The 27,520-nt window shown below is 43.5% G+C and overlaps 1 protein-coding gene across 6 annotated transcripts in view; it reads right to left on the reverse strand.

Annotated features, from left to right (window-relative positions):
• The window catches only part of ADAD1 (adenosine deaminase domain containing 1), a 2,301,686-nt gene that overhangs the window by 271,159 nt on the left and 2,003,007 nt on the right, over nt 1–27,520 (reverse strand). For all 6 annotated transcript variants that reach the window (XM_044061675.1, XM_044061674.1, XM_044061678.1 and 3 more), the window contains one exon: nt 6,623–6,755. In XM_044061675.1, coding sequence (XP_043917610.1) covers nt 6,623–6,755 — 133 coding nt within the window. The remainder of the gene's footprint in view (nt 1–6,622; nt 6,756–27,520) is intronic.

Here is a 27,520-nt window from a genome sequence, read left to right on the forward strand (position 1 = left end):
GGATGGGCTACTGGAGCCGACATAAAGGCATCGGACGGAACCGACAACTTTGGCTCTGAAGGCTGAGAAAGCCTCGGCGGAGGAACATACGAGGATGGATGGGTGACAGGCTCCAGGGCCGATTGGGCTGGAGCCAAAAACAATTTGGCCAACACCGGTGATTGGAGCAGCCTCTGTACCTCTCTATCCACATCATCGTCCAAGAGAGTCCTGGAGGACCTAGAGGAAAAGGTTGGAGATCTTGGACCTCCTTACAGAAGGAGACTTACAAGAAGGAGAAACCGGTCTAGAAACTGGAGACTGGCTCCAAACAAGTATCTCCGTCACCGGCTCCGAGAGACTGGGAGCCGATGTTGACTTGGTCAATTCACCCACTTCCTTCGGCCCCAAAGCCAATGGAGCCGAGTAAGCTAAAGGCAACTTGGCAACTTTCTCTGGCGGTTCTGATAAAACTGACGGAGCCGGAGAGAGTTTTTTTGATTTAGAGGTCTTGTCTGTTTTAGAGGGAGAGGGCTTAGAACTGGAAGCCCTCTCCAAGTCTTCTTCGAAGGAGGGTTTCATTAATCCCTTCAGAATCCGTTTGTTCTTCCTCTCTCGAAGAACGCATGGGCTAAATGCGTGACAGAACACACAGGATTCTTCTTGGAGGTGAATAGCCCCCAAGCAATACACGTACACAGAATGCCCATTAGTAATAAACATTTTATATCCACACTTCACATTTTTTGAAGTCCGAAGGCTTGTGTTCTTTTGTAACCTTAGACATATTGGTATGACACTGCACACAATATCAGAAGACAAACCCGACACGAACAACAGAAAAAAACACGGGAACTATGCCTCTAAATGAAACGGTCATAGAACAATAAACACCACAGAGAAGAAAGGACCTCTAACATAAATGGCCCTGAAAAACAAAACAAGGGAGGACTAGGTCCTATAAGTTACACGGCCGTAGCCCAAAGGGATGGGGCAACACCGGAACAAGCACACACAGGGAAACTGGGACACACACAACTAGAAGGGAGGACTAGGTCCTCTAACTGAAACGGGCCTAGCCCGTAAGAAGGGAAGGAACGCAAACGGGATACCAAGACAAAAAGCCAAACAGGCTACACAAAAGTTTTTATCAAAAAACAGAGACTAGCTATGAAAATAGCTTTTGGAGCAACAAACTACTAAAAAGTAGAAGAAAAGTTATACTTAGCCACGGCCAAGAGTGAGACCATGTCTGAGCTGTACGAGCGGCAAACGAGATCAGGGGAAAGGAAGCAGTGCAGCATGGGATACCTCTTAGCCACGAGACAATTGAAGACTTCGAGCTAGAGTATGGCCGAGTCGGAGCCGAAGTTCGGCTCCGAACCCGCGGGTAAGAATGTAGGCGAGACTGGACTACATAACATCACTATTTTCTTCAGAGACTTCAGCTGTCCCTCCATTAAGAGTGAAATCTACACCGCTGCAAATACTCAGAGATTCTTGGACTTCATTAATGACCGCTCTCCTAGACCAACTGGCTCAAAAATACTGACCTGGTTCTCAACAATACAGACACCCAATGTTTAACAATCATACTTACCAAGTTAATGAGACCTTCTTGGTATACTGTTGTCCTTCTGTGATTCAACTTTTCAACCTTCTCAGATTCTGCAGGCTTAACAAATATCTCTTTTACAACAGTTTAAAACTTTTCTTCACTTAGAAGTGCTAAACTTTTGTCTACAAAAGCCTTGAAGACCTCATCTACTTTGCATAATGCCCACAATCAAGCTTTTGATCTGGGGGCAAAAGGTCTTTTCATCTAGCACATTCTCTTTTGCTCGTGTACAACAGATCAGAAACCATGTAGAAATCATTTTTTGTTGAGGAAAACAAGATACAAAGTGACAATTTAATGAACACCACAAAAAAAAAAAAAAAAAAAAAAAAAAGCTTTTGCTTCAGACAAGTGGAAGATATGAGACACTCAGAACAGTGAGAACTGAAGAGAACATGTACCACTGAAAGCTATGTAGGGCAGCCATGCAAATACATTTGAGATGCATGACTCGGCTTACTTATGAAGGCCTCAATGGCCGTTAGCTTAGTATATATACCTATGAACCTATATGGAAGACAGAAGAGTCCATTAACCATAAAACTGAAGTCCTAATGAGGAGGAAGGTTCTCAGATGTGGCCTAAGCCAAAGAACCCTACCTACAGCACTGCCTGAGCTACAGTTCATCCCCTCACAAGGTCACGATGGGCTGAAATGTCAGAGAAATGCACCCTGAACATGAAATAATAATCCCCAAGCCACAGATGTGTCTGAGAGGAGTCAGAATAATTTGCAAACTTAATGAGACAGTATAGGATACCATTTTCCTAAGATATATGGCATCTTCCCCTCAAGAGAAGACACCACACCTCTGATGAATGAAACACTTCCTGATGGAATCAATAATTTCCAGCACTCTTGCCAAGTTTCACTATAGTAAGGGATCTAAATCAGCAGCCAAGTAATAAGATGAAGCTGGTTATTTCCAATTGGGCACACTTCCGTAGCTTGAACTGGGATAGCTTTTTGCACTGCCAGAAATCTGAGAGAGACTGACATCAAAGACAGCTCAGATAGCGAAGAATATAATATGATTAGGGGTAGAATTGGACAAAATGATTTAATGGCATTCATCCATCTTTCCTGCCACTAGAGAGAGAGAACACATCCACCATCAATCTCCTTGTACCACTAAGCCAAGTAAGAGAGAGAGAGTATCAGTCTATTTCATGGTAAGCAGGCTGATCTCTAGGATTCCCAAGATCCTCACCAAAAAGAACTGATAAATACTCATTCCAGAAAAGGGCTGTACGTGCAGCTTATGGAGTTCACCATTATGTTCACTTCCCCAGGAATGTGAACAGCTGCAAGGGTGATGGCTCTTATTTATAAACCTCTGCTAGATTTTCATCATCCCTCTGCAAAGGGACTATGAATACAAACCAGGCAGCTGGCTCGCTTACTGTAATCAAAGACACTATCTGACACAAACAGGAAGACCTATGATCTTGCCTGTCTTTTCACAGCTTTTAGGAGAAAAACTGCACATAGCTCACTTGGTTGATGTGCAGTCTCACATCCATCTTGATGATTCAGTTTTTATTGGAACAGGAACAATGAAACTGAGGTGAGGCTTCCCATCCCTCTAATGAAGCATCAGTCAAGTACATCTAACAGGTTCCACTGCTGGAAATGAAAAAACACACATACTGATAAAAACAGTGTTTGTTTGTGTCTTTCGGCTTTTCCCGGTTAGGGGTCGCCACAGCGGAACTCCGGTCCACTAATGATTGGCAGTAGATTTTTACGTGCTGGCTTGCCGGGCCTAACGCACAACCTTCAACGAAGGAACGCCCATTCACGCATGTCGCCACACAGAAGACGATCTGAGAATCGAACGGACAACGTCTGAGGCGACAATGCTACCGCAGCACCACCACCGCAGCACTGATACAAACAGTGTACTACTCCAAAAGCTTGATGACATAGATCCATAAGCAAATGCTCACTCTGCAGCCAAAGAAACACTCATGTCATCAGGTACACAACTGGCACAATGAAGACCATGGCCACTATCAAATCCAGAAGCCAAGAGAGGGTCCACACCATGAAATTTCACTACATCCTAAACTCTGCTACCAAAGACATGACTTCTTGGCCTTCTTAGAAGACATGAATTGCAGCTCTGCTCCAGTGAAGGCAATTCTCTGAGTTGGACACAAAAAGGATCATTCCATACTACGGAGACCTGCAGGATCTGCAACCAAAGGTGTACCCAAGATAAGGACACTCTCAGGGAGCCCCTTAAATAGGCCAAAAGGAGCCATTTAGGTAAGGGGACACAAAGAAGTCCTTCCCCTGAAAGGTATCTGTGTCAAGTACAGCACCCTAGTGGACACTTGGTACACTGTGGATCTCAAGATGCAGATATTTTAGAAGGTAACTCATATCTACTGACAGCATCCATGGGACAAGCAGGGCCATACATTACCAAAGAGAATTACTATCTACTTCATTCACTGAATATACCTGTAAGCTGCTCAGGTCTAAGACAGGACTGAAGTGTTCAGTCCCCATGAAAGAACAGCACCGGGTGTAAAACTCTAGCCTCACACCAAAGGCAGAAGAGTTTCTATAGCCAAGGGGTACAGTCCAGGCCTATCCCTAAAGCAAGGAGGGAAAAGCCTTGTCCTCTGGTCTTTCTGCAAGAGACTCTAAGATGCTGATCATGTTGACAACCCAAAGTTCCTCTGTAATGATATCCTCCAACCACTACATGACCTAAACCACAGTCAAGACCAACTGCTGGGCCAGGGGAGTCACTGCCTGCCATTCAGGTACCCTCCTCATCCTGTGTAGGGCACTTCTTGCTAAGGAAACTGATTAGGCCTGAAAAAAGCAGAAGGGTCTGGGGGATTACAGATACCATCAACAGTAGCCAAAGCCTGTTTTTTCCAACAAGTCCTGGGGAGGCTTACATGAAGACATCATCCACTAAGGAAGAAGCATGCCCAACAGCCACTCCAGAGTTTGCTGCCTTGGTCACATCAGCAGCATAATCAAAAGAGCAACAGGCCATGTGGGAGACCATGTAGACTCTATGGTGAGAATCTTTAACAGTTCTTTCTTGACACCAGAATCAAAGAATACTGAAGTATTTTTCACATTATCTACCAGGGAGGACTAGAAGGAGCACATATTAGACGAACAACTAAGGGATATACATCCTACTGTAGCAGGCACAGGGCAACACACTTTTGCTCACCTATTTAATGTATGAGGACACCTTATCAGGTATTAAGTCGTGGCCACTGGGACTTATGACGGACTACAGTACAAGTCCAGAGTGGGTTCTAGAAAGCTTAGAAAGGATTCAACTCCAGTGGGGCATCTACAGGATGTTAGTCTTCTTGTGAACACTGGGAGTGGTATCCAGCCAACAAAAATGACATCCTTGAGCAAAGTCCTCCACAGGTGAAATAACAAAAATCTCTTCCTTCCCAAAACATTCGCTGACATTTCAAGAAGCGAGGGGTGTACAGATGACAGTCCAAAAAGACTTAATTAGCCTCAAGGTTTCCCTAAAAAGGGGACTGTTCTGGGGGATTTGTAGAGAGGGAAAAGACACGCTGTTCTCTGTCTCTGAAATAAGGCCCTCTTTAGCCTGCTGGTTATCCTCCCAGGGCAAAGAAAGTGAGGACCACTCTCCCCTTAATCTTAGCATTGCATTGGTCCGGTCCATATTCACTTTACACATGCAATGTTGAGCAAATAAAGGGCATACACTGGTGGTTGTCTGACAGAGCATTATTTCAGTCAAAAATGTGTTCACATAAGGCAGTGGTGGGGCTGGAAAGACCTGTGCAGGGCCTGGAGCTTACATCAGTCCCTGTCTACTTAATGAGCACCTTATATCATTAATAAAACAATTTCATCAAGCATACACCTATTTTCTCAAATCCTGTACGCGAGACTGGCATAGCATCCTTACTGCAATGGGAAGCCCTAGTGAGACTGGAGGAAGGCTTGGGCTGAAACAGCCCTTAACACCTCAAGTCTAAACATCAAACTTATGGCAAGACTCCATGCACCACTCCACTTAGACAAGAGTCTCAAACTAGTTTTGCCTAGTTGCTCGACCAAGGGTTGAGTGACGGTGAATCTCTAGTATGATGTAGCTTCTGGCAAAACATGTTAATAGTGACCTTTCACTAATTATGGGGCAGCTCTCAACATCTGAGGATAATAAAGCTGTCTTGGAGATGAGCCCACTGCTACAGAAGTGTGCACCTTCATATCTTCTGCTGTTTGTCACTGTTCCTGCACTGCAACAACATTGCACATGGGGTCCTACATCATCATATATGCTGGCACCATCACTAGCTGCCACTGCATATGTCAATCTTCTAACTTCTTTGTTCTGAGTTTTTGGGTGGAAAAATTAAAATGCTGGGATTTACAACAGCATTTCATGTCATGCTCATCCTAGGCAAGAGGCAGCATCAGTGGGAGCATCATCTCACAATCCTTTGGACACAAAATAATCTTCTGATGGTTGAACCTTCTAGGCAAATGCAGAAACTTTCCCGAGACTACCAAGCTCTGAACTGAGTGATGTAAATGACATCACGGCATGTGCCAGGCGGAGGCATAAGCATCACTATATGTGAAGGTAAAAGATTAAAACAAAAACAAAGGGCACTACTGGGGACCTCAGAAGAAGTTATTTCAATAATTAAATGCAGAGGACTCAAAATATATGATGCTGTTTTCTACTTTGTTGTTGCACTTCTCTAAGAATTTTTCTGCTGATCTCTGCATCTTGGCAGTTAACTTGTGTGCCCTGATGCACTCAAAGTGTGACAATACACTTTAAGCATCTTATCAGACTAATTTATGAGTGAAGTAATGCTTCATTTTCATTATTACAATTTATGTTCTCTGCTTAAGTCTCAGATATACAGAATATGGGTCTATCCTTAACAAGTGTTACACCCAGTAATTGAACCCTTTGAAGATGCAAACATCTGCATGGAATTAAAAACTCGTAACACTTCCCACTAAGGATGTCCACTTGTCCTTACCTTTGCTTCATGGTAGGTAGCAACTTTCAGCAAATCTTCTCTGTTGGTTTCCTTAGCAAGTAAGCTGAAACGGTTTAACATTGCCAGTTTACAAAGACGACTTGCCATTGAAGCACCACTTTTAAATGGTGATCTGCAAGACAAAAATAAAATTAACACTCACCTCCCATCTAATTTAGAAATTATCAGAATCCTGTCAAAATCCAGAAACCAGAGTAAGGAGTTACATAAAGTAGCAGCATGGTAGTACTACCTGAGAAAAACAGTTATTCATACACCATAACATTCCATCTGTCTTGTCCATTTTCATTATTCCTCAACTGCTGGGTTCAGATTCAGTCCTTGGATCCGACATGGTCACTTCTTCCAACTTGTGGAATACTGAAACTCTCAAGCTCCTGCTTTACCTATAATGCACTAATCTTCTACCTTACCTCAGATCATGTTTACTGACTCAAGTCTATGTAATATTTTATCAAATACAGAGAGAGAGAGAGAGAGCAGTATCTGGAGTTCAAATACAGGAAAAGGAACATCGGTTCCTTTCGCCTCTTGTAATCCTTCCAAAAGTCAAAATGGTAGGGGGTTGGAGGGAGGGAAGTAGAGGAAGAATGAAAACTGTCAACACAGATGGAACGTTATGGTGAGTATGTAACTTTTTTATCTGCTGTTGTCATTTTCACTCATTCCTCAACTGTTGCAGAGTCCCCAGCTACTTAAATCCTGGGAGAACTAAGGAAGGATATTCCTCAGCACCGCTGAGTCGAAAGCTGCTCTTCCATTAGACACCAGATCCAATTCATAATGAGCAATAAAGGTATAAGGGGTAGCTCAAGAGGCAGCTGCACAAAGATCATCCAAGGAAGATCTGGATAAAAATACTGAAGAAGTTGCCATAGACTTGGAAAATTAGCTTTTAGAGGTTTTGGCAAAGACAAACCCAATTTTTTTGTAAACAAATGAAATACACCCAGTTAATCATTTGGCTAAGGTTACTTTAGTAATTGGTCTGCCCAATTTTGAATCTTAAAAGGAGACAAATAATTGATATGATTTTCTGAAAATGTTTCTCCTATGCAGATAAAAATGCAACTGTCTGTAAACATCCAACAAGTACAGCATATATTCTCCTTTGTTTAAAAATTTTGGAAAGAAAATGGGAATGTTGATAGTTTGATTAATACTGGATTCTGAAACCACCTTAGGAAGGAAGAATGGATTGGTTCGTTAGGATACCTGTCCTTATGCAAAATGAAATGAGGAGGTTTAGAAGATAGGGCTTGAAGTTCTGAGACTCTTCTAGCAGATGTAATGGCCATGAAAAAGACAGCCTTCCAGGTTAAAAATTTTAGTCCACACTTGGCTGACGGTTCAAAGGGGGATTGGGTCTAAGATTGTAAAACCAAATTCAAATCCCATGATTTTTAAAAGGGGGTCTAAGAAGAAAAGTTCCCCTTATCAAAGCCTTACAAAGTTTGGAAGAAGCTAAAGACAAATGGTTTACTCCAATGTGAAGACCAGAAATGGCAACTAGTTTTACTTTTATAGCTGAACTAGCACCATCGTTAAAAGCTGTAGCTAAAAACTAAAGCACGTTAGGTACTGGCACTGAAAAAGAGTCAATGTCATTTTGCTGTGCCCCAAATAACAAACCTTTTCCATTTACTTCTGTAATTTTTTCTAGATGAAGCTGTGTGGGAGGATAAGAGAATGTGGCCGGCAGCGGAGGACAACCTGGGGTGTCTTGCTATCAATGGAAGTGGAGAAACCATGCGCTCAGTTTTAGGCCTAAGATGGCCAGGTGCATCACATTTTCCGGATGACACATGCGGTCTGGAACTGAATCCAGAATCCATGCAGGCAAAGCATATGAGGCCAAAGAAAGGGGAACCAAATCTGACGAGGCCAATAAGGAGCAAAGAGGATGACTGCTCTTCAATCAAAATGCTTTCTGAAGAAATTTGTGGATTAGAGTTACTTGCAAGAAGCCATAAAGGAGCCCAGAGGGCCAATCATGGAGAACAGCTTCTCTCAGTGATTCTTCCAGTGGTGGGACCAGGGCAAAGAACCTGCTGCACTTGTTGAGGGGAATGCAAAGAGATCGCAGCAAGATTGGACCAGTCAATGGGATATCTTTTCCACCATTTCCATGATGAGGGACTACTTGTGAAGTATTAGAAATGACCTGCTTATTCTGTCTGCTATCACACTGGGATTTCCCCAGAATGTGCACTGCTATCAGAAATTGATTGGATGAGCTCGCCCACTGCTACACTCTCAAAGCTTCTTGACACAGAGGATAAGATTTGGTTCCTCTGTTTGCTGATGTATCAGACAATGGACATATTGTCCGTATGAAATGCAATGGTCCCGGAAGGGAATTGCGTCTTGGAAGGCATGGCCTAAGCCAGAAGGACTGCTCTCATTTCTAGGACACTGATATACGTATTGGCCTCTTCTGGGGACCATGTGCCTTGGACTGTCTTTCCAAAGAAGTGCCCCCACCCAATCTGGGAAGCATCCATGGTAACTATGGCCTTTGGCCGAGTGAGAGTGAAGGGGTGACATTGCACTACCAGACTGAAGTAAATCCAAAGGATGTAATTTTTATATGCCTGAGTTATCTTGATTTGGGTGGATAATGGTTGATGAAGAACAGAAGAATTCTCATGTGGTATCTTGCTAACATAACCAAAACTATCACAGCAGACACTGACGCCAGTGCTTGAAGGATCAACTGACCTGAAAGAGAGAGGAATTTTGAATGATCTTTTTGACCCAAAATTGTATGGTTTGTACCCCTGGGTAAAGGAAGGGAGGCTGTCAAGGATACTGTGTCGGACAAAGTTCTGATAAACTCTAATATGTCAGATGGTTCTAGTTGAGATTTGTTCTAATTTATAGTACTTCACAAGTGACAGCATAACTGGTGTACATAATCTTTTGTTTTGATTAGATGATGCCTAGTCAGAGCGGTTATGAGTCTTCCAAGTAAGGAAACATCTGGAATCCCTGCAGTCTCAAGTGAGCTCCACTACTGCCATGCATTTAGTGAACAGTCAGGGGCTATGGTGAGATCAAAGGGCAAAGCTCTGAACTGGTAATGACTGACTCCCAGATGGAAGTGTAGGTATCTTCTGGACCTGGAAGTGTAGGTATCTTCTGGACCGTCTGTTTATTTTTATATGACAGTACGCACCCTGAAGATCTATTAAGCATATCCACTTGCCCTTGTGAGAGCAGAATGGACTGAATTGTGACAATCCGGAACTTGGTGTATTCAACTGACTTGATCAAATTGCTGACATTCAAAATTTGTCTCCAGTCCCCCTGTTTTCTTAGGCACTAAAAAGAATCCTGAGTACATTCCGGACTCTCTCTGGTCTAGGGGGACCTCTTGGATTACTCTTTTTTTCTAACATCTATTTTACTTCTAGTACTGCTGCTTTCCTCTGTAAACATTGGGAATTTTGTTTACTGTTGGGGGGACATTATATGACCTCTGGAAATAATTCTATGCACCTACAAATCTTTTGTAATCTCTAGCCAGATTCCCTGTTGCAGGGATAAACAACTCCTGACTGCCTCTAGAGGTACACAATCAGGTCTCTTTTCAGGAGTGCTGGTAGGATCTGTCAGAGAAATTGTCTCTGGACCCTAGGTTTTGCGGGACTCCTCTGGTGTGCAGGCAGCATCTTCCATTAAAGTTCTATCCTCTGCCCCTGGGGGAACTATTTCCATGTGGATTTTGGAAGGGACCCTGGGACTTTTCTGAACCACATTTTTTCAAACACCTCTGATACCTAGAAAAGGTCCTTTGAGGAGTCATAAAATGTATGGGCACAGCAGACAAAGTACAATTGTGTACACCTACCATAAATGTAGATGTTCGAGTGTCTTCACTGTTGCAGTCATGACTGTAGGGTTCTCCCCTGCCAGCAGGCAGCCCTCGGTCGGCCAGAATCCCAAAGTCTGGGTCCGGCGTCGGCTGTTCAACCATGCTCCCTGACGTCAGAGCGCCAGGAGTACAAAGCTGACAGCCGACGCCATCTTCTCCAGTATTTCTTGCCCCAGATGTCAGGAGTCCCAAAATGAAAAAGGTCCCACAACCTTTGCAAATACACCTCAGAAGAATGGTGAAAAAAGGAAATACACAAAAGTAAAAATAACAGGGGACAGGAGGGAGGGAAACCCAGACTGCAACAGTGAAGACACTCGAACATCTACATTTATGGTAGGTGTACACAACTGTACTATGTTCATCGTGTTTCACTGTTGCAGTAATGACTGTAGGGTAGAATCCCAAAGCTGAAAGAAAGGGAGGTGGTCATAAAGAGGGAGGGGCGGCTAAAAGGCCCTGCAAGACTGCACAGGCAAAGCCTGCCCTAGACTTAGAGTAGAGAGGTAGATTGTAGTGCTTAGAAAAAGTATGCACTGAACTCCAAGTTGCAGCTTCCAAACTGTCCTTGGTAGGAACTCCCCTGAGGAAGGCCGCAGAAGTGGCAGCAGCTCTAGTGGAATGAGTCCGTATACTCCCTGGGATTTGTTTTCCATGGTGAGAATAACAAAATCTGATTCCATGAGCAATCCATTTAGAAATGGTCTGTTTTGAAATGGCTTTACCTTGGGAACTTGAAGCATAAGAAACAAACAATTGTTCTGATTTTCTGATGTCCTTGGTTCTGTTCAGGTAAAAACGTAGTTGTCTGTGTACATCCAAGGAATGTAAGATCCTTTCCCCTTTATTTTGAGGCGTGGGGAAAAAGGTTGGCAAGTGGATAGTTTGATTTAAAGCCACTTTGGAAACCACCTTAGGCATGAAGGTAGGATTAGTCCTCGAAGATACCCTGTCTTGATGAAAAATAATATAAGGTTCCACAGCCATAAGAGCTTGTAACTCTGAAACTCTCCTGGCAGAGGTTAGGGCTAACAGGATAGATGTCTTCCAAGATAAAAACTTGATGTCAGAAGAGGCAGCAGGCTCAAAAGGAGGCAAGGTTAGTTTTTCCAAAACATAGTTGAGATCCCAAGCAGGAATGGGAGGAGAACTAGGGGGTCTTAAGTTCTTAGCTCCTCTGAGAAACTGTCTCATGAGCTGGTGGGAAAAGATGGGAGGGTCTGTATTATAATGAGCAGAAATAGCAGAGGCATGCATCTTAATGGAAGAGAAAGAGAGACCCTTATGTAAGAGATCTGTCAAGTAAAGTAAAATTAAAGTAATGTTAGGAAGAAGAGGATCAGAATCCTGAGCCTGCATCCATGAACAAAATCTTTTCCATTTTCCTGCATAAGATATTCTAGTGCTAGGACGTCTGGCTTTTAAAATGACATCCATAACCTGCTTGGACAGTGAAGAAAAAATCAAAGGCCCTGGATTAACCAGGCCGCCAGGCTGAGAGTTCTGATATGAGAGTGTAGAACCTGACCCTGATGTTGGGACAGAAGGTTCGGAGACTGAGGTAAAACCCAAGGGGGCTCCAGGCATAGGTTTTTTAGAGTTGGATACCAAAACTGCCTAGCCAATTTGGAGCCAGCAAGATTATCATCTTGGGCTTGTCCTCTTTTATCTTCAATAAAACTCGTGGAAGAAGAGGAAGAGGCAGAAAGGCATATCCCGAGAGGTTCCTCCAACTGAATGACAGGGCGTCCACTTTCCAAGCTTCTCTGTGGAAAGTCCTGGTGCAAAAATTCTGTAGTTGATGATTGAGATGGGATGCAAAGAGGTCTATGTGAGGACATCCCCAGACTGCTGTTATCATCCTGAATATTTTGGTGTCCAGCATCCACTCGTGTGGATCCGAAAGGTTTCTGCTCAGACTGTCTGCCAGGAAGTTTTGTTTCCCTGGTAGAAACTGAGCTTGAAGATCCAGATTGCAAGCTAGAGCTGTGTTCCATAGATCCATGGCTAGTCTGCAAAGGGGGTAGGAATGAGATCCCCCTTGCTTATGTACCACATAACTGTGGTGTTGTCTGTCCATATTAGCAATTGTCCTGGTTGTAAAAGATTCCTGAAGGCCAATAGAGCTTTCTGAACGGCTAACATTTCCTTTAAATTGATATGCAGGTGCTTCTGATCCTTTGTCCAAAGGCCCCGCAAACAATTGCCCTGAAAATGGGCTCCCCAAGCATAATCCGAGGCGTCCGTGGTTAGAATCTGAGTGGCAGGAGGCAGACGGAAGGGTTTCCCTTTGTTTAGAGCACATGCCCTGGACCACCAAAGAAATTCCTTTTGAAGGCAAGGAAGGACGGAGATCAGTATGTCTAAACTGTGGCAATGCTGAGACCATACACTTTTTAGGTACCACTATATTTTCCTCATGTGTAGTCTTGCATATGGTACGAGAAGGATGCAGGAGGCCATGTAACCCAAAGCCTGCAGGAATTTCCTTGCAGATAGTTGAGTTAGAGTTGCCAAGGTTCTGAAAGTTGAAGCCAGCTGTAATTGTTTTTCGGATGTCAGAAATGCCATCTGGGTTGTGGTGTTTAGAAGTGCACCCAGAAAAGTTATCTGTTGTGATGGTGTCAAATTTGACTTTTTTATGTTTACAGAGAATCCCAGGAACTTGAGGAGGTTCTGTACAAATTCTAGATGCTGGAGTAAGACATCCTTGCTGTCTGCCTGAATTAGACAATCGTCCAGATAAGGGTAAATTTGAATTCCCTTGAGTCTGCAGTAAGCTACTACTGGAGCCAGGCATTTGGTGAAGACCCTGGGCGCAGTAGACAATCCAAAGGGCAGCGCAGAGAATTGAAAGTGCCTCGATCCGGCCTTGAACCTGAGGTATTTTCTGCGATCCTGCCTGATGGGAATGTGTAAATATGCCTCCTTTAAATCCAAAGTTACCATCCATGCATCTTTGGACAGCATTGGAAGTAGCTGCTGTAGAGTAAGCATCTTGAATTTTGGAATCTCTAGAAAGGTGTTCAAGACCGACAGATCCAGAATGGGTCTCCATGAGTTTAGCTTCCCTGGGACTAGAAAGAGCCTCGAGTAAAAACCTTTTCCCATCTCTGAAAGAGGAACCAGTTCTATGGCATTTATAGCCAAAAGAGCTTCCACCTGGTTGAAGGCCTCCGTCCATTGATGTTTTGGAAGGTCTGGCCATCCGCTTGGCCTTGGCAAGGTATGAAAATGGAATTTGTAACCTCTTAAAACCACATCCAAAACCCATTTGTCTTGGGTTATTTGAGTCCAATTTTGATAAAAAAAGAGAGAGTTTTCCTCCGAGAGGGGCTTCCAGGCAAGAAGTTCCTGTAGCCCAACAGAGGGAGTCCTTGAGTTTGTTTCCTTTGAGATTGTGACCTGTCCTATCCTCCCCTAGGGGTGGAAGCAGTCCACTGTCTTGGTCTATAAGCAGCTTGTGTTTGAGGCCTCCCTCTGGAGTGTCTATATCTACCCCTCTGAGGCCTGTCTGAAGTGGGAAAGGACCAATTTTTTGAAGGCCAATTCCTGCTAAATCTAGGTGGCTGTACTTGTAAGAATAACTGTTTGCATGGATTTCGCCTTATCCTCCATCTTTTTAATCACCTCTTCAGCTTTTGATCCAAACAAAACATTATGCTGAACAGCAGCATCCAATAATTTAGCCTTTACTTGTTTAGGTAAATTTTGTTCCTTTAGCCATGCATGCCTTCTAATGACTGTGCCAGAGGCTGCAGCCCTACAAGAAGCCTCCAAGGCATCAAATCCACAGTGTAAACCATGTTTCCCAACCTGTTCAGTGTCATGCAATAAGTCATGTAATTCCTTATCATCTGCACAGGCAGAAATGGAAGTTAGCTTTTGTTTTAAGACAGACAAGAGAAATTGTTGGTATTTAAGCATATGAAACTGACAGTTTAAAGCCCTAATGGACAAAGTAGCAGAAGTGTACACCTTTTTGCCCCATCTTTCTAAGGATCGAGAATCCTTTTCAGTAGGAATGGGATTTTTGGCAGAAGTGGCCTTAACTCCCTTAGGACCCTGAGAAATGGTTTCAAGGTCAGCAGAAGGGTTCTAGTATAAAAACTGATAGGAATCAAGAACCCTGTAATATCTATCAGGCTTAACAGGAGCAGGAGGAAAAGAGTCAGGGGTTAAATTAGCCTCCGGAAAGGCATCATCCACAATATCCAAAATAGGAGGAATAGCCAGGGGTCTATGATGGGGAAGAAGAAGAAAACCCCTTAGTCTTTTCTTGGATTCCGAATACTCCTATCCTTCCCAGTGGAAATGTTCCCTCATTTCATGCAAAGTTTCCCCAAAAGAGAAATCCTCAGGGGGAGAAGCTGACGGAATGGATTCTTCAGCATCAGAATCCTCATAAGGAGGGAAAGAATATTCCTGATCAGAAGAGGAAACTGAGGAAACAGAAGCCTGATCAGAGGAATCATAATAAACATCCTGCCTTGGCCTTTTGTCTGGAGGGAGATGTGAACCCCTAATCATAGTAAGTAAATCCTCCACCATCTTGAGTAACTGTTTCTGTGACTTGGGAGCTGGTTCAGAAGAGGCCTGTGTTGAAGTCTTTGATTTAGAAGGAGTCTTTGCCTTTGTCTTTGGCTTTGCCTTTACTAGTAGCTGAGTAGGCCTGAAAACCCCTTCGGAAGCCGGTACCTGCACAGCGTCTCTGGACCCATCCGAAGGAGCATTGCCTGAAGGTCCTGCAACAGAAATATTTAAAGGCCTGGTTGGCTCCTCATGAGAGTCCGTTTCGGCCGTCTGTTCTGAAATGGCCGATGACAGGGGCTGCAAAAGCGCCTCACTGACGACGGCCAAACCTGAAGCTGGCTCCGCTTGTGCGCTATCATCAGATTTGGACCTCGGAGGCCTGTCTTTATCCTTGCGACGTTTGTGAACTCCGGTAGCCGGGACCGTATCCGACGACATTTTGTAGTTAAAGCGCCTACCGAAGTAATGAAAAGCAAAATCGTACCTTCGCTTAATTGTACGTTGATTGAATCTAGCACAAAACCGACAACTAGCTACGTCGTGGTCAGGGCCTAAGCAAGGAATACAGTAAGAATGAAAATCCTTATGAGGTATTTGCTTCCCACATGAAATACAATTATTAACTTTTTCTGACATCGGAGTGGAGCAAGAAAAAAGTTTCCCCAACGGGGTACTTAGCTTTGAGTGGAGAAGAAAGTCTTCAGACCGAAGTATATCAGAAAAATTCGTCAGGAGTCAGCCGACCGGCACTTGCGAACTGCTATCACCGCACGGCAAGAAAGACTGGAGAAGATGGCGTCGGCTGTCAGCTTTGTACTCCTGGCACTCTGACGTCAGGGAGCATGGTTGAACAGCCGATGCCGGACCCAGACTTTGGGATTCTGGCCGACCGAGGGCTGCCTGCCGGCAGGGGAGAACCCTGCAGTCATGACTGCAACAGTGAAACACGATGAACATGTTCTTACAATCCTGCTCACACCTGGATAATGTGCGTCTAACCTTTGGCGCAAATAAAGCACTTCTGTGAAAGGGAGTTTTGAAGAAGGAAGACTTGAAGGGATCTGTGAAATCCCACAGGAGCATACAGGCTGGCCTCTTAAATGGCCTGAACCCGCAGCCCTTGAAGTACTTTCAGCTGCATTTAAGATGACCCTCAAGGAGGAATTTATGAACTTGAAATAGACTATAGGGTTGCCAACTGTAAGGCAAATCAAGTTCTCTGGCTCAGAAGTAATGGCCTTGGCGAGGGATCTTGTGAGTTATTTAATCAAATCCCTGTGAAGTCTGCTGAAGTGTGCCAAATAATTCAGGGACCAAAGTGCAAAGGTCGCTGAAGAATATACACATTTCCCGAATCTGTCTAGCTTCCTAGACTCCGTGTTAGGTGGATGACTAGAGGGACTTTGTTCTGCAAGATCCTTTTTTGTGGCTGCTGCTACAACCATGGCATCAACTGGTACGCTTTTGCTCAAAATTTCCCTGTCATTGGGTGGTGCCAATATCCTGTCTGGTCTCTTGGGTATCAGCTCAACAGAATCAGGCTCCTTCCACACCTGCCGAGAGATCAAATTAATGAGCTCAATGGCAGGTGGAGTCACCCAGGAGGTAGATGTGCCAGCCCCGAAGGCTTCCAGGAATACTGATTCCACTTGGAAAGGGCTGTTGGTTGACCAACCATCCCTTGCTTGAGGATCTCTAGTATACCATCCCTTGCTTGAGGATCTCTAGTATGTCTCCAAATGAGATGTCATCAGGGAGTAATCTTGAGGACCCTTCCCCCTCATCGAAATCTGTATCCTCACTGACAGACTCTTGAGGAGAGTCTAAGTGCTTCCTTTTACACTTTCTCTTCCTAGGGGCTTCTTTTTTGGGATGTTCCCAAGAAGTATCGGTAGATATCAATATACCCTGTGGGGTATCCTGAAGACTTTGTGCTGGCAGTCCCTGTGGTGCAGGAAGTTGAGTCTCAAGGCACAAAGACAACTAGGAAGTAGGAGCAGAGGAGGATGGATATGTCCTTTCTCTTAGAGCAGAGAAAACTCTCTCCAGTACTTTAAAGCAGAATGCCTCAGAGAGAAAGAGACCAGCAACTCCAAAAAGACATGTTTCCGAACTGCTGGGTCCTTCCAACGAGAAAGCAAACCACTCAAAGCAGCGGTCAGAGCCAAGATGTCCAGTGCAGAGGTTACAAGGGGCAAAGATGGCTCCAACAACCTCTGAGTCGACTCCGACACCTCGGTTTTGGCAGCGACTCTACAGCTGCAAGCATCATCCAGCTCTGATGTGCTCAGAGCTGATCCAATCAGAGACTGTATTGGTATAGAAGATGATGATCTTCGGCTCCAATATGGACAGATCTGGGATTGTTGGATCCAACTACTCCAAAACCAAAGGTCTGATTGGAGGAGGAGACAAAATAGGTGGGGCAAATACTCAAGAAGGTCTCTGGACACGATGGGTTGAGAACAGAGAGAACCCCCATTCCAATTTGCTTCGAGAGGAACTTCCTCATCATCCTGTCCACATCCTCTATGGTCAGACTTCTGGAGGAACAAGTAGAAGCAGTTATAGATGAAGCCCTGGAATGATGATATCTTTCCAGAAAAGGTGCTGAAAGATGAAAAAATACTGGATCCAAGCTCAGAGGAGACTGAATCCGAGGTGATTTTTCTTTATGCTTTGTCATATCTGAGTAAGTCAGATCCAACAGTTTTGTGATAGTCTTTGGATCTGAAGTAATTGGACCGTCCGGGTTCTTGTTCAGATCAGACGTTTTTGAGGCAGTTCTGAGCCCAGAGCCAAAGAGCTCGTAGGGTTAAGGAAACGCTTCCTGGTCTCTTTCTTGGATTTAGTAGGGGGTTGAGCCCCAGATGCTCTATCAGAGGATTTAGAGGAGAGCAATCCTCTTAAAATAAGTATGCTTCTACGATCTACGAGTGTCCTAGGCTTTACAAATATCACAGACAGAATCCAATTGGGCCAGGACTAAACAATAAGCGCACACAGCACATGCACCTAATAATGGGATTTCATGGTCACAAGCCATGCATTTTTCAAAACCGAAGTTTCGCAGCCATAAATATAGTAATAAACAGGAAAAGAAATTACAGAAAATATTTTTTTTAAGGAAAAACAATGGTAATAAAGTATATCAAATGTATAAGGAAGAAAAGGGGAAAGAAACACCAGCTACGGTGTTTAGAAATACACTGAAAAGTGTAGGAAGAGCAAAGGAGGATACACAAAAAAAGCTTAAGTAATATAAAGATAAGTGATTGAAAATAAACAAAGATCATACTATAACTCACAAAAAAATTCACTATTGCTCAAGAGCTAACACTGACCATATGTCCATATGTGAAGGTGGCAAACTAGATCTGAGGTATCGTACGGGAGTAGTGCATTAAGAGTAAGGCAGAAACTTGAGTTTCAGTGTTCCACAAGCTGGAAAAAGTGGTCGGATCCAAACCCAAAAGTTGAGGAATGAAAGAAAATGCCATCAGATCACCTAATAGCTTTTCTTTTCACAGTGAGATCAGCATAACCACGCAGGCCTGATAGCTACTACAAAAAAATGATGTTTCACTTGCTTACAAATCTTCAAACAGCCAGGCTGAAAAAATGAGTACTATAGTATTTGCAGTTTAAATACAGATGTTTCTTTTACAGCCATGAAAGTAAGGAAACTGTGAACAGATTACTTTGCACTGGCCTCTATTCCTTCCACCATGGTAGTGCTGTCTGTGCAGGCTTGAATGGTGGCTTGGAGCCAGCAAAGAAGAACCAAAGTATCATTTAGGAACAGGAGGTTGTTTCAAGTACAAATGAGGTGGGAGTGTGCAACATGGGTTTAAAACAATGCAGTCTTTTACTGAATTTTATTAAGGCAAGAAAAATTACTTGTTCTGCCCATGACCAGTGAGGTTACAGATGAGTGCTGAGACCTAGCTAACAGCTTGTAAGGCAAGGCCTGCCGAGTACATATTTGCTCTTGGTGGATGGATAACTGAAGTGTGGTTGTTAAGAGGCAAAGGTGGAAATCAAAGCTATGTTTGTATAAATGTTAAAAAAAAGAATGCTTAGATATGTTGCAGCTGAACAGTAAGAGGAAGAGGGATCCAGTAGTGTGGACAACAGTGATGGTAGTTTAATTGTGCATTTATTTAAAGTATGCATACGTCTACACTGAAGCTATGGCCAACAGTATTTGTAGAACTCTCATGCTAACAGTTTGAAAATAAAATTACTGGTGGGTATTTGAAATAAACAAAAAGCAGGAGAGCACACAAAGAGGATAGTGGTGTGTTGAAGCAAAATACTGAATCTGTGGAAATACAAATGTATGCTACACTACAATACCAAATTACGCAAACTATTTTACATGACTGTGTAGATAACTGACATGGGTGTAAACTTCTATGGGTTGGAAAATGATTTATTGCTACACATCAGAAGCTTGGATTACTGCAAATTAGGGGAGTGAATTGGGTGAAGGATTTGAAACGGTGGCAAGCAAAACAGGATTTGAGAGAAGATGAAGGCCAAATGGAGTGGACTGGTGATATGAATGCTTATGTGACTAGTTGGTTGTGTTGGGAAGTGGAAGAGGTGTGCCTGAATATGACAGAAGCCTCAAGTACCATGAAAAACAATCATGGATAAATACTCCAATGTTTCAGTTGCTAATACTGCAGTTCAGCTAGTGATTCTGTCAGGTTGGAGGATTCCGAGTCAACTAAATGTCTTTGAAGCAGATATATAAGGTTTTGACACTGCTCTCCCAGTGTTAAAAATGTAAAAAACTCTAAACTTGGCATGTTCACTGGTGGGCATCAAACTGTATACGGGAGTCTGACAACTCAGGAGACAAAGGTCAAGCTGATATCTTTAGTTAGGAACAAATATCTACTTTAAGCTCACACAGCAAAGGAAAACTTCTGGTGAAGCACTGATGGCGTTACATGATGTGAATGATGTTCAGATTAGGAGGTAGAGCATCAGGGCAATAAAGAAATATATATATATATATATATATATAGAGAGAGAGAGAGAGAGCAATGAAATACGAAATAAGGTGAAAAATGAATACAAACAATAAATTACTGAACAAAGTGCTGATGTATGGCAGGACACCAGAATTAAAAATGAACATATATCAAAAAGGCTGCGGTGGTGCAGCGGTTAGCATTGTCGCCTCACAGCAAGAGGTCCTCCGGTTCGATTCTCGGCTGGAGCGCCTTCTGTGTGGAGTCTGCATGTCCTCCCCGAGGTCAAGTGACATTTAAAGACATGCAGGTAGGTGCGTGCATGAATGGGTGTACCTTCTTTGAAGGCTGGGTGTCGGGCAGGCACCTTGGCACCGTAAAAATCCATTGCCAATCATTAGCGGATCGGAATTCTGCTGTGGCGACTTCCTAACCGAGAAAAGCCAAAAAACATTAGTTTTTTTTTTTTTTTTTTAATCAAAATTAATAAAAATGAAGAGTATGTATGTAAAAACTTATCATAACATTAGATGTCTGAGTAGATTACTATTGCTCACATAAGGGAAATATCCTGCCAAGAATACAGTATAAAAGGCAAGTATACCAAAGCTTGAGTGCTGCTTACTCGAGCTGTATATTCAGGTGTGAAAATCCTCAGTACTTTCTTGCCCCAGAGTACAAGAGAAATGAGGCAAAAAGAGCGGAAACTAAGATACAACAACTAGGAGAAATTTATATAAAGTTCACCTCAACCAGAAAGGAAAAGAAAATATAAACATAGCAGAAAAAATGGGAGAAAGATACCAATACTGCAAAAGTGATCTATTACTTGGAGTTCTCACATAACTATATTCTGTCCTTCCTTGATCACTACTGCAGTACTGACTACATATGTGGTGATTCCCAAAGCTGAGCATGTGGAAGGAGGATTGAGTAAAGGAACTGGAGTACAGAATTCCTTCTAGTGAAACCAGTTATGATCTTGAAGGCAGCATCAGTTTTGCAGTGCACAGAAAAAGTGTGAATGGAAGTTTAAATGGCTGCTTCTAAAATTAAGTCCAGACCCTTGAAAATACACCAGAAAAAGCTACAGCTCTGGTAGAAATGGCTTTTACCTGGCCTGGAAGAGATTTCATATGTTAGACCACAGCTCTGCCTCTTCTGAGTCAGGTAGAAATTAGAATTGATCAATTAAGGACTCATTCATAAGATAGAAGAGGTTACTTAAGGTTAATCATTTGTGAATTGAGGGGGTGGAGCTAGGAACTAAACCTTCTATTTAAGGGGTAAAAAAAAAACATTTCAGAGCTTTACCAGAAAGGCTCATCCAGACTCTGCTACACTTTGCTGTGAAGGAAAGGTTAGTTTGCTTTTATTTGTTGTAATTTGTATTACTTTATTGCCTTTTTATATTTTGAATACTGTGGTTTGTTTTCTTTACCTTGTGTTTTACTTGCATTCTGCTTTAACTGCATATTAAAACTTCAAGAGAGACCACAGCTCTGTCTCTTCCGAGTCAGGCAGAAATCCACCCTCCCACCCAGTTACAGCTGTCTTGTTAAATACCACACTGCCTCTTATGTTAATCTGACCATATATCTCATTTCCTCTCTGCTTTCACTGGCTTGTGTGAGTAATCACAAAATCATTTTTGAAATCACTCCCCTTCAACTATTTAAATTTATTGGCCATCCTACTGTGTTTCATAGTACCAGAATACAAAAGTGACCACCCCTTTCAATCCATCTTGCTGTTTTAAAAATAGTAACTCTCCACTAAACCTTAACTTTTTAAACAGGTAAAACTTAAAGTTACCTACTTTCACATCTAACTTCTCTAGTGCACACTGCAGTGTGCATTTAAGCATCCCTGTGACTAGCACTTGCTCTAATACCTGATGGAAAGCACTAGGAAGCCTTAAGCTGATACAAGCACTCAACTCTCCTTGTTAATAAGGAGAAATTAATCATAGGCACTAAACAATCTATAATTGCAAAGTACCTTGCTAAGGTAAGGGAAAACCGCTCCTGTACGTTACAAAAAAAAAAAAAAAAAAAAAGCACCAAACCAGGCAAGTCCAAGGGTCAGCTTCCGGTGATTTCTCCTGTCCATCTGGTGAATCTGGGCATACTGGAGCAATGCAGCAATTGCCTCATGTACACAGACAACCCTCTCCTCCTATCACCCAACACTACAACCTGTGAGAGATGCACTTACATAGCCAAAATGGAAGCAAAGCTCTCTTCACCCAAGATTGTGCTAGACAGTCAAGAGGAGAAGGTTAACACCCACACTATACCTCAAGCAACACATAGCCCTTCTAAACCCACACCACCAACACCCACATATAGCAACACTAAATCCACATATGCAGAGGTCCTTAACTGTAACCTGCCCAAGCAACAAGGACCTCTGAAGCTGAAACGCAAACAAACACCAATCACAACCAAAGTGTCACATAGCTCACAACACCAGTGTGCCACCCAGCAACAGCCCCTAAGGCAAGACAGCGTACCTAACACTTTAGTCATAAGTGACTCTATAGTCTGGCACACTGATGTCCCACTCACCAGGTTGAACAAGGAGAAAATTACAGTCAGCTGCCTGATGGGTGCCAAGATCCACCACATAATGCACGCACTCGTCACTCCACAAGTACAAATATGACTGTCATTGTCCATGTTGGAGTGAATGACTTGAGACGTACCTCCCTTGACTACATGAAAAGAGACATGGAAGAGCTCTCTCATCATGTGACCCACGCAGGTATGACCCTAGCCCTGAGTAGCATCCTGCCTTCACCCAGAATGATACCACAATATAAGGACAAAATGATTGACTTCAACAATTGGCTAAGCTTCTGGTGTCATTCAAAGGGGATCCAGTATCTGTCTGCCTGGGACGACATGATCGACTGAACACGATGCTTTGCTAGAGATGGTCTGCACCTGTCGCCCCTGGGATTCAGGTTACTGGCTAAGGCTCTTGCCACCCCTATAGTGCCTTTTTTAGGCAAAGTTCAAAGGACAAAATCACCACCGTAACAGGTACAAGCATGCAAAATCTGAAGGTAATGCTACTCAATGCTAGAAGTCCAAACCTCAAAATGCACTCTCTCGAGGCACTCCTAAAAATGGAGAACATCGATATCTGTGCAGTAACTGAGACCTGGTTCAAGGCTCCAGAGAGCACCCCTGCAATACCAGGTTAGAACTCTTACCACACTTTACGGCCACCAAACCAGGACCGAAACACTAAAGGTGGAGGAGTGTCAATATTCACCAAGGATATTCACACCACCAGGCTAGTTGCCCAACACAATGCGTCTGAAATTCTCCAAGTGCAACTAACACTAGGTAAGGCTGCAATCCAAATTGTAGCTTGCCACAGATCCCCCACCATGTCCCAAGATTCTCACTACACCTTTCTAAACATACTGGAATATATTAAGATAGAACCAAACACCCTAATACTGGGTAATTTTAACTACCCTGCCATTAACTGGGAAAACTACTCGTGTACCAACACCTTTGCCCAACGGTTCTTGGAATTCATAAATTCCAATGCCCTGGATCAACTAATCCATAGTCCCACCAGGGGCTCCAATATCCTAGACCTGGTCATTACCAACATGGGAAATCAATGCTCCACACCTATGGTCACCCCTCGATAGTCAGGTATGACCATAAGCTAATCACCCTTAACATCCACATCCCACCCCCACCCCCCCCAGTAAGGAAACCTCCATAAAAAACTTCTCCAAAGCCAACTTCATGCTACTCAAGTCAGAAGTGACAAACTTCATGACACCCATGCAGACGAGAACTGAAAGTTCAACTGCTGAATCCTACACTAAGGCACTGTATGAGCACATCCACTCATGCATGAATCGTGGCATCCCAAATAGAACCAAGATGCTCTCATCCAAAAAAAGTAAGCCAATCTGGTGGTCCCCTACCATAAACAAACTTTACAACAAAAGGAAGAAACTGTTGCAGAAAAGAGGAAAATCCCAGGATGCAAAAAACTCCCTTACCAGCCGCAGTAAGAAACTGAGATCCCCTCATAAAATCCTCCAAAGCTAGTTACGAAAATAAAATTGCCAAAGATGCCAAAGACAACCACAAGGCATTCTATAACTATGTCAAGAATCTAAATGGCAATGCTCAGATCTGCTCTGAGCTAAAACAGAATGGCATTAAATATACTGATCCGAAGGATATTGCCAATATCCTGGCAGATCGATTCAGTGCCAACTTCACCCCCCTCTAACTCCCTAAATGGCCCATCTCAATACCGGAAGATGGGACCAGATGACATCCCGGGCTGTGTACAATATGAACTGGCACCTCACCTAAGTGTCATGTTTAATCATAGCCTCACCACAGGTTTCGTGCCCACTGAGTGGCACAGAGCTACAGTTATCCCACTCCACAAGGGGGGATCCACCTTGGATCCCGGAAACTACCATCCCTTCAGTCTGACAAGCCTTATCTGCAAGGCCATGGAGCGTATTATCATGGAATTTATAAACAAAGACACTGGCAACCTTCAAACACTGGACCCCACCCAGTTTGGGTTTGTGAAGGGCCGATCTTGCCTCCTGAACCTGATTGACGTCTTTGAATCGGTCTCCAGAGCCATGGACAAGGGTAAGGTGGTCCACACAGCCTATCTAGACCTTGCCAAGGCCTTTGACACCATCCCCCACTCTGGAATCATAGATAAACTTACTAAGCTGGGCATTAATCCCTAAGTCATCCAATGGGTTGCTAACTGGTTTACTGATAGAACCCACACTGTAAAACTAGCTGACTCCAAATTCAGCTCCAGACAAGTGACAAGTGGAGTACCTCAGGGTTCAGTCCTGGGACCGCTCTTGTTTGGCATCTACATCTCTGAAGTACAGGACAACACTAAGGGACTCTGGCTAACAAAGTTCGCAGATGACTGCAAACTGGGAGCCATTATTGAATCCCCAAATTCAGTGGATACTCTACAAAAGGGCCTTACAGAAACAGATGCTTGGTGCCAGAGCCATGGGCTCAAGCTCAATGCCAAGAAATGTATAGTTATCCCCTTTGGGAAAAAACATGTACCCGTGAATTACCATATAGGTGGCAGTACATTAAACACTGAAAGTGTGATAAGAGACTTAGGGACACAGGTGGACAGTGGTCTCACCTTTGATAACTACAACAGTCAGGAAATCCTTCTATGTGGCACACCTCATCACTACGGGCTTTTTATCCAGAAAAAAAGGAGGTAATTTTCCCACTGTACTCATCCCTCATTAAACCTATTATAGACTACAACGCCCCGTTTGGCATGTACCTCTCAAGACATCTGCAACAACTGGAAAGGCCGCAGAAATACCTCACTAAAAGAATCACTGGCCTAAAGCAGATGCCCTACGCTGACTGCCTTAAAAAACTCCAGCTATACTCTGTCGCATATCGTCTACTCAGAGGCAATCTCTGCTTAACATACAAGGCCATGTCAAACCCAGAGCTGTTGGACATGCTACACTTAAAGAAATCCCAATCCCTCAGAGCCACACGCTCTAGGGATCTAAACCATGTCATCACAATAAACAAAGAGTACAGTTTTGTACCTGCCATAAATGTAGATGTTCGAGTGTCTTCACTGCTGCAGTCATTACACTTGGGTTATCCTGTCGTCAGGCAGTCCCGCAGTCGGCCAGAGTTCCAAAGTCTTGGTCCGGCGTCGGTTGCTGTCGCTTCTTCCCTGACATCAGTGCGCCAGGGGGTATATAAGATGCAGCCGACGCCATTTTCTTCAGTTTTTCTTGCCCCAGATGTCAGGTGACCCCAAATAGGTAGGCAATACATATTGCTAATAAAACATACAACAAGGTAAAACAAAACCTTCAGTTACCAGCAAATACACCACATAGGTAGTATAGGGTAGAAATGTATAGATTAGTTCCAGCTAAGAAAGAGGGGATGGCGGGTGGGTAACTAGGACTGCAGCAGTGAAGACACTCGAACATCTACATTTATGGTAGGTACAAAACTATACTATGTTCATTGTGTTTCACTGCTGCAGTCATTACACTTGGGTTGAATCCCAAAGCTGAGTTAGGGTGGCTGGCTCTATAGAGGATTTGGGCTGGCTAAGAGGCCCTGCAGCACTGCAGTGGCAAAGCCAGCTCTGGATCTAGAATAAAGAGGTAAGTGATAATGTTTTGTAAGGTGTGCACTGAACTCCAAGTTGCAGCTTCCAATATATCTTTGGTAGGTACTCCTCTAAGGTAGGCAGTTGAAGTGGCTGTTGCCCTGGTGGAATGTGGCCTAATATTACTTGGTACAGGTTTCCCATGCTGTGTGTAGCAGAACCGGATACAGTGTCCTATCCACTTTGAAATGGTCTTACCCTGTGATCCTGCAGCATATGCTACAAACAATTGCTCAGTTTTTCTGAAAGTTTTTGTTTTGTCCAAGTAGAAACGTAATTGCCTGTGTATGTCCAAGGAATGCAGAAGTCTCTCCCCTTTATTCTGGGGATTTGGATAAAAAGTTGGCAAGTGAATAGTTTGGTTAAGAGCCACACTGGATACCACCTTAGGCATAAATGAAGGGTTTGTTCATAAAGAAACCCTGTCTTGGTGAAAAATGATGAAAGGCTCCACTGCCATTAGTGCCTGTAACTCTGAGACTCTTTGTGCTGAGGTTATTGCCAGAAGCAGAGCAGTTTTCCATGATACATATTTTAATTCTGCTGAATTGGCTGGCTCAAAAGGAGGTAAGGTTAGTTTTTCCAAAACAAAATTGAGGTCCCAAGTCGGTATTGGTGCTCTCCGGGGCGGTCTTATGTTTTTAGCCCCTCTGAGGTACTGTTTTAGCAATGGATGAGAGAAAATAGGAGGATCTGTGCTGTAATGAGCCGAGATGGCAGAGGTGTGGATCTTAATGGATGAAAAAGGTACTTTGTCCAGCATCTCAGTTAAGTATTGTAATATCTGAGGAATATTTGGGACAAGAGGGACAAAGCTTTGAGCCTGGTTCCAGGCACAGAATCTCTTCCACTTTTCTGAATAAGATTTGCTGGTGCTAGGCCTCCTGGCCTCCAAAATGACATCCATAACAGCTTTAGAGAGAGGTGTTGTCTGCTTGACTAATGAATCTGCCAAGCAGCCAGTTTAAGGTTTTGGGCTGACTGTGCAGGATCTGATTGTTTTGTTGAGTCAAAAGGTACGGAGTTTGAGGTAAAATCCATGGTGGGCCTTGAGCTAAGTTCTTTAAGATTGGGTACCAGTGCTGGCGTGGCCAGTCTGGGGCAATCAGGATCATCTGTGGTTTTTCTTGTCTGACTTTTAGGAGTACCTTTGAAAGGAGAGGCAGTGGTGGGAAGGCATAAACTTTTAGGCTTTTCCAACTGAACGAGAGAGCATCCACCTTCCATGCTTGTGTGTGATAAGTCCCTGTGCAGAATTTTTGTACTTGGCAATTCTTTGGGGAG

The sequence above is a fragment of the Protopterus annectens genome, chromosome 2.part0, assembly GCF_019279795.1.
Source record: "Protopterus annectens isolate FY-2018-M chromosome 2.part0, PAN1.0, whole genome shotgun sequence".
NCBI classification, from domain to species: Eukaryota; Metazoa; Chordata; order Ceratodontiformes; family Protopteridae; genus Protopterus; species Protopterus annectens.